We start from the raw sequence: 8,659 nt of genomic DNA on the forward strand, positions 1-8,659 counted from the left end.
CCTTCCTTCCTTCCTTCCTTCCTTCCTTCCTTCCTTCCTTCCTTCCTTCCTTCCTTCCTTCCTTCCTTCCTTCCTTCCTTCCTTCCTTCCTTCCCTCCTTCCAAATCCAGGTTATCTGATCACATCATCCCCTCTATGGTTGTTACTGTCATCCACCTGTTTTCTGGATACTTCTCTAATTTCTTCAATGAGTTTAGTTCTTAAATCTTTTGCACATACACATACAGATGTATTGCTAAAGATGGATAGCAGGGGGTAGAAAAGATTCTATACAAATTATATGTATATGCATATATACACATTTAATCATACACATGTATATAATTGCATCTGGTATGATACAAATGCATAATATATAATGTAAATTTATAACAATATAATATAAATATGTTTATGTATACATAAAGTGTACATGTATATATCACATATCTATTTTATACACACTTTAAACACACTTTAAATATATATTTATGTGTATATATGCTATTTCTGAAAGGGATTTGAATGTTCTGCCCTTTTTTTGGAAAAAAAAAGTTTTCTCTTTTAGCCTACTTTTATCTTATTCAGTCCCCAGAAAATATCATTACTGCTTTTGATGGAGATTCTAAATGTTGTTTTCTATTGTAGGAAATTTGAGAGGATGATTTTATAAAATGTCAGTAATTGAAATCTCTGTGATATAAATAAGTGTAGAAAGTTATACATGTTCACATTTCTCATTAGGATTTTAGACTAGCATGTCCCCAATCTTGCCAGTATGGTTGTGTATAGTTTGCAGATGTTTTGAAGTTATTACCTTAGGTATCTATGAATTTCCTTATTGCTAATTTACTTAAAATTAAAATGTGTGTGTGTGTGTGTGTGTGTGTGTGTGTGTGTGTGTGTGTGTGTGTGTGTGTAAAAGAAGACTTTTTTACATGTCGTCTTTTAACTTTTATCTTTCAACTCTGAGATAATACCCGGAGTCTACGCTTCCCTACAGTGGAGTTTTGACAGTGCTAATAAACAATCAGGTAGAGGGGTTATTCTTCTCAGTTGATTAGACATTGTTCTAGTGGTATGTTCCTTCAGCTTGACTTGGCTCTCCCACACAAGTAATTAAGTTGGAGAAATGTGGCTTCTTCTAATGTTCTGATTCTTGGTTGCAGGGAAAGATGGTGAAAGGAATGGGTGGTGCTATGGACTTGGTGTCCAGCTCAAAAACCAAAGTGGTCGTCACGATGGAGCATTCAGCGAAGGTAAAGAATACTTTTCATCATTTATGTAATGCCTTTCATGTGCCAGGCACTGTGCTTAAGTGCTGGAGATACAGAGAAAGGAAAAAGACATTCCTTTTCCCCCAAAGAGCCCTCCAGAAAATATGCATGCAAACAAATATGTCCAAACTAGAGACAGGTTAGATAGGAAATAAATAAATGACGGGAAAGCATTGGCGTGAAGAGGGATTAGGGAAGACTTCCTGCAGAAGGTAGGACTTTGTTGGGTCTTAAAGGAAGCCAAGGACTTAAGTAGTCAGAACAAATCATGCTCCAGGTATGGGGGACAACCAGAGAGAATGCCTGGAGTTGAGAGATGGGATTATCTAGTACATGGAACAGGCAGAAAGCCAGTGTCACAGGATTAATCTGACACCCAAATGTTGCTTTTTTAAAAGGTTATTATTTAAAAGCTCATAATGTGCTGAAGCTATAAAGCGCATATACTCAATAGGCACCCTTCTCCTAGAGCTTATACTCTAGGTGTCAAAATACAGAGTCCACATGGGAATAAGAAAAAATAAGCACATAGTTTGTTTTGCCTAATTACCTAAATGTTTTTTTCAAGAGGAATTTGACAAGTATAAAAATATTTTAATATATACTTGCTTTATTTAGTATACTAAACACTAAATTAGAGGCAGCATGGTTTAGCAGCTAGAGAACATCCTAGAAGACCTGAGTTCGGGTTCTGCTGTGATACATGTTGGCTAAGGGACCTGGGAAAAATCATTTAACATCTCAGTGCTCTCTGTGATTCTTTTTTTTTTTTTAATTTTTATTTTAAGCCCTTAACTTCTGTGTATTGATTCCTAGTTAGAAGAGTGATAAGGGTAGACAATGGGGGTCAAGTGACTTGCCCAGGGTCACACAGCTGGAAAGTGTCTGAGGCCAGATTTGAACCTAGGACCTCCTGTCTCTAGCCCTGACTCAACCCACTGAGCTACCGAGCTGCCCCTCTCTGTAATTTTTAACACTCTTAAGTTTCAGAGAAGTTGCCTATGTTAGTAGAAGAAATTTCTTTACTGCAAAGCCCCCTCTACTGGTGAAATCACAGGTTTAATTCCTATACCTATTATATGCAAAGTTCTTGTGATTATTTTGCATATGCTCATCATTTATCTAAACAGTTTGGTTTATAAACAAGCAAGCAAACAAACAAACAAACAAAAAAAAAAACCAGACTGAATCTTGTTCTTTGAATATTTGCCTCTTATATGAGAAGTAAAAACGTTTTTTGCAACCCAAACTTTTTATTTACCGGTTTTTAAAATGTTTGATTAATGGATGTAGTTGTGTGGCTCAGTGGATTGAGAGACAGATCCAGAAATGGGAAGTCATGGTTAAAAGGTGTGATCCTTGGGCAAGTCATTTAACTCCCATTGTCTAGCCCTTACTGCTCTCTTGCCTTGGAGCCAGTACATTATATTGATTGTATAATGGAAGGTAAGGATTTAAAAGAAAAAAAAAATTAACTTGTTTGTTAATTTAAAATTCTTACATTTCAAAAGTTATTAGAAAATATGCGAACATGTTTTGGTTCAGGTTTTAATATCTAGGTTTGACGTCCTTCCTATTCAGTGATAGTGTTGTAATGGTGACTGCTTGCTGTGTATGAAAACAGTCTTACCTGAGTGGCAGCCCCTGGCTCATGAATCCCTCTCTTGAGTCCAGATTCTGGCCTTCAGGGCCTGGGGATGCTCCTGTCACTGTTTCAAGGCCCTGCACTGAAGAAGCCCCACACAAGGCTGGTCAGTGCCAGGACTGGCTGTTTTCCCTGCAGTCTGTGGAGAGGCCCCATTGTTCCATGTGCTCTCATCTCCTGCCTTCAAAGCATTCCTTTTGTCTTTTGTCCTGCTTGGGGTCACCTCTCATTAATTCATTTTACCCACTGCTTAAGTATTCAAAGTCTCCATTTCCTGTCTCTAAGACTTTATTCTTGGAGAGCTTTTTGCTTTCCTAGTCCCAGACTTCATCACTGATTAGTTTATTTTAGAGTGTTGGGTCTGGAGTCAGGAAGAGAATTGTCTTGAGTTCAATTTCAGTCTCAGAAACTTACTAACTGTGTGACCCTGGAAAAGCCACTTAACCCTATTTGGGCTCAATTTTCTTATCTGTAAAATGAACTAGAAAAGAAAATGGCAAACCATTCCGGTGTCTTTGCCAAGAAATCTCCAAATGGGGTTACAACAAGTCAGACACATGGAAACGACTGAACAGCAACCATCACCTTTTAACACTAAATATTAATTGTAAATCGCACTGGTAAAATTATGCAAGAAAACACTGGCTTGGGATTTTTTGGGGTAAATTTGCCTGCTTTTAAAAAATTATTTATTCAGAATATTTTTCCATGGTTCCATGATTCATGATTTTTCCCTCCCCTCTTACCTCCCCGCTCCCTGAGCTGACAAGCAATTCTACTGCGTTATGCATGTATCATTGTTCAAAACCTATTTCCATATTATTCATATTTGCAATACAGTGATCTTTTAAAGCCAAAAAAAAATCTCAATCGCATCCCCATCTAACCATGTGATCAATCATGTTTTCCTTCTGCATTTCTGTTCCCACAGTTTTTTCTTTGGATGTGAATGGCATTCTTTTTCCTAAGTTCCTCTGGATTTTTTTTTCCATTTTTATAAATTTTATTTTTTAGAAAAAATTTTTTCCATGGTTACATGATTCATATTTTTGCTCTCTCCCTCACCCCCCATCCCCATAGCCAACGCACATTTCCACTGGTTTCTTCATGTGTTGTTGATCAAGAACTATTTCCATATTATTGATAATTGTTCTAGGGTGGTCATTAAGAGTGTACATCCCAAATCATGTCTGCATCAACCCATGTGTTCAAGCAGTTGCTTTTCTTCTGTGTTTCTACTCCCACAGTTCTTCCTCTGAATGTGGTTAGCGTTCTTTTCCCTCAGAGCTGTCCTGGGTCATTGCATTGCTGCTAGTACAGAAGCCCATTACATTCTATTTTACCACAGTGTATCAGTCTCTGTGTACAATGTTCTTCTGGCTCTGTTCCTTTCGCTTTGCATCAGTTCCTGGAGGTCTTTCCAGTTTGGGATTGTTCTTGTCAGGTCATTTACTAAGCACCTGACAAGTGCTAGGCATAGTTCTAAGCATTAAGATTACAAAGAAAATCAGAAAAACTTTGAGCCTTCCCTCAAAGTACTTGCAGTCTAATGATGGAGACCACACATAAATCACTATGTACAAATAAGATATATACAGAATAAATTGGAGATAGTCTCATAGAGATGGCACTGAGATTAAAGGGGATCAGGAAAGGCTTCTTTTAGAAGATGGAATTTTAGCTGAGACTGGAAAGAAGTCAGGAATTACATGTGAGGAGCCAGGAAATTTCAGCCAAGGTATACAGCCAGAGAAAATATACTGGGCCATGAGATATGTATCTTGTTAGGACCAATAAGGAGAGGTCAGGGTCCCTGGATGACAGAATCTTGAAGTGGAATAAAGCATAAGAAATCTGGAAAATTAAGAAGAAGCCAGGTTATAAAGGGCTTTTAAAGCCCAATAGGATTTTATATTTGATCCTGGAGATAATTAGGGCAGATTTTGTAACCTATTTAAAATAAGGCCAACCAATATCTTTGGAGCTGCATTTTGAACCTTTCTGCAAATTTGCCTTGGGGCTAGACCCTAAAATTGATACTGAAATTTAAGATCAAGAGATGACTGGAAATCTGTTTTCCCCAGATGCCCACCTATAAAAAGAATAACTCCTAGCACACATAAAAATACACTTGTCTTTTGAAAATAATGTTAACAGTTAAGTAGTAGTTCATGCTTTCAATCTCTAGTCTTAGTTCTTCCTCATAGGTTGATGAGATTTAAATTTTTTTAAAATTATTATTCTAAACATTTGCAAATTCAAACAAAATAAGCATTTCCATAGATGAAGAAAAATAAGATATTACACAAAGGAAATCACAGGTCTCCTATATGTTTAACTTATTTTTCTTCATATCCACATAATATATCCCATCCACTAGTGTCCCAATCCTTTTCCACCCTCCCCGCGTCACATAGAATGTTATCATGGAAACCAACTTGTTTATATAAATTAAGCCTTTAATCTTTTATCTTTCTGTTCACTTTTTGGAGGTAACATTCTCAGTGTATTCTTCTAATATTAGTTCTGAGTCTGTGTAGCATGGTCTCCTAGTTCTACTCATTTCACTATTTGTTATCTTATATAATTCTTTTCAGGATTTTTAAAAATCATTTTTTGATGAGACATTTTTTAGAGAGACAGTCTGGGGAATGACAGAGTCCACATGGAAGGCATTTTGAGAAAAATAGTGCAATGAAAAGTCTAGAATAATGAGGCTTTTGGTAGCAGGAATCTTCAGAATTCTGAAGAACTATGATATTGGGACTTTGGGTGTTGTTATCTATTTTTATTAACCTCATTTGCCCACCATCTGATTTCTTTGAACTTCAGCCTAATTGCTTTCAAACCTGGAGCCTGGGTCACAGCTAATTTGCCTGGCTGGCCTTACATGGTATTTTCTTTGTCATGGTCTTTCTTAATTTCTCATTCTTAGTTTTAAAATTAAATCCTCCTGTTCTCACTCTATAAACCCAGGTGGTAGGTAGTCATGATTCAGCTTGGTGGTGGTGATGGTGGTGGTAGGTGTTATATAACTTAATGCATGGACCTGGGGGATATGCCTTATCCCAAAATAAAAATATGCCTATCTTTAAACATGTAAGTCAATTACTAATAATAATTATATGCTTTAGAAGACAGGAACCGGGTCCAGTTCCTTTCCCACAAGTAAGTTCAGTCACCAAAGTAAGGAAAACCATGAATCAGTTTGGTAGTGAAACCTGTAAGAAATATGAAATTACCATAATATTTTAGTGAATATTATGAGTGAGCATTGGCATGTAAATATCCGGCAATACAAATTAAATCTACGCAGGTAATTCTTTAGAGAGATGACTTTTGAGAGCAGCCAAAAGTACTTAATTTCATAGACAAAATGATTCTGAGCTTACAAAACAAACCCACATCTCTTCTGAAGACCAGTGTTTATATGGAGAAAATTCTTTCCAACTTGATGTTGTTGCTTTCGGTGTTGATGCATGCATCAGGCAAAGTCCTTTGTCAAAATTGAAGTCAGACTCAGCCTGAATGATTTTTGTGCATTTGTTTGCCAAACATGAAGGCTGCATTTAGCCAACTCTCTCTCCCTTTGTTTTTTGCTTCAACTTTTGTCTCTACACTCAGCTGCAATTCCTGATAAAGGAAAACAAATGGTGGTTATTGCTGCCTGACCAGTCTAGCTAGCACACCCCACCTATGAAAGCTTCTCATAGGAACTAGTGAACACCTTCTGTGTTGTTTTGTTCTCAGTGGGGAAACTAGAATTAAGAATAAGAAGGTGGTTAGAAGTAGTGCTTCCCCCATTCCCCCATGGTTTCATGTAAAAATAATAAGCTGCAGACTTACCCACAAAGAAAAAGTGCATTTATATATGTGTGTGTGTGTGTGTTTAGTTCATCTACTTCTGAATGGGGGGTACCTCTGTTAATTAACTGAACTTCCTTAAACTCCTTTAAAAGCAAGGAGGATACACAAACTGGTTAGTAAATGTTTGTTGAAGGCAAGAATCAATGGGAAAGAAATGGGGTAGGCATTGTATTCTTCCTCCCAAATTTGTTACAGGTCAGGCAATCAGTGAGCATTTATTAACTGCTTAATTTGTGCAAGGCCTTCCTTATTCCAAGCACTGAGGATTCAAAGAAAGGTAAAAAACATGATCCCTAGGGGTCAGTGAGGTGGCTCAGTGGATAGAGAGCCAGGCCTGTAGATGGGAGGTCCTGGGTTCAAATGGGGCCTTTTCTTTGCTATATGACCCTTGGAAAGTCACAACCCTAATTACCAGTTGCCTAGTCCTTATAGCTTTTCTGCCTTAAAATGGATAAGTATTGATTTTAAGACAAAAGGTGAGAGTTAAAAAAATTACTTTGTGGGAACATAAAATAGGTAAAGGGGGAGTGCTTGAAAGTAGGTCAAGAAAGAGGGGATTATAGAGTACTTTAAATGCTATATTGGGATTTTGTTCTGTGAGCAAAGGGCACTAGATTTAAATTCAGAAAACCTTGGCTCTAATCTTAATTTTGCTACTTAAGAAGGCTTCTGCACTTGAGGAAAGTATAAGTGTTTCCAGGCTTTAGTTTCTGCAATAATAAAATGAGAGAGTTGGACTAGATGATCTCTGCTGTCCCCTCAAAATCTAAATCCTGGAGCCCTTTTAGTGGTAGGGAACCTTTGGAGGGTCTTGAGCACAGAATCAGAATTGACTTGATCACACTCAGACATTAAGAAATTTGATCTGGCAACTAAGGGAAGGAAAGGCTGGGTCATCAGGCAGTCAGTAGGCATTTATTATGACAGCTCAGACAGTTGAGGGGCACAGTAGACAGAGCACTGGGCTTGGAATTGTAAGGATGGAATTTGTGCAAGGGGGATGGGACAAAAGAAGGCAGAGAAGGAGTGGCTGACAGTTGGAGACAGTTACTGATAGTTGAGACCAGAGAGAATTCTAGGAAGTTTTCCGGAGGAGAAGGGAAGGAGAGGGCTTCCAGTGGAGGACTGAGAGAGAGAGAGAGGAAGTAGACAACCCAGCTCAGATCCAGTCCTGAGGGCTTCCTGAGTATCTTTCTTTTGGAAACTGAACCCTGATTCCCTGATCAAAGCCATTCCATCGCATCTCACCCATCAAGACTTCAGCCATTGAGTTAGCTAAGTTTTTGGACTCCTTAGTCTCCTTCTCCCATTACCCAGCCTTGCTGAGACACCTCCTTTCTGTCAAAACTTACAATTAGAAAAGGATAGAAACAGAAAACTAGAAATAGAATTAGAAGGAGAAAGGTTGGGGAAAGAATCTAAGGAGTGGGAACCTCAAAGGTTCCCACCCAAGCGAAGGACCCCATAGAAACAGAGAAGAGAGCACCTGAAAATCCCTCTGCCCTTCACTCCTTTCCCCAATCCCTGAATTGAGAATAATAAAAGCCATTCATCAGTCAGGTAGTGTTCCAGAGTGCCTGAGAGACAACAAGGGAGAGGGGAACCACAGCTTGGTCTGGATGCCTCCATCTTGAAGCCATACCACCCGCTGTGAAGTTGACTGACCTTGGGGGAGGCTTGTGTGAACCCTGCCCTCATTAAGAATCGGATTGGGGTACCACATACCTCATCTTATAGGGAAGCCTTGCCCCCAACTCCTGTGGGACAGCACGACCATCCAGGTCACCCAGTTTCGTTGTGACACCCCCTCAAAGTCTCCCAGTGTATATTTGGCCCCAGGGGAGAGCTGGAAGAGAGTCACCTTTCATACTCTCTCTCTCTCTCTCTCTCT

At 38.6% G+C, this 8,659-nt stretch overlaps 1 protein-coding gene across 1 annotated transcript in view; it reads left to right on the top strand.

The window, feature by feature from the left end:
- OXCT1 (3-oxoacid CoA-transferase 1) overlaps positions 1–8,659 on the top strand; it is a 163,052-nt gene that overhangs the window by 130,112 nt on the left and 24,281 nt on the right. The window contains 1 exon segment of the mRNA XM_044681320.1: positions 1,149–1,238. Within this exon segment, the coding sequence (XP_044537255.1) occupies positions 1,149–1,238 (90 nt within the window).

Source organism: Gracilinanus agilis, chromosome 1, assembly GCF_016433145.1.
Source record: "Gracilinanus agilis isolate LMUSP501 chromosome 1, AgileGrace, whole genome shotgun sequence".
Lineage (NCBI taxonomy): Eukaryota > Metazoa > Chordata > Mammalia > Didelphimorphia > Didelphidae > Gracilinanus > Gracilinanus agilis.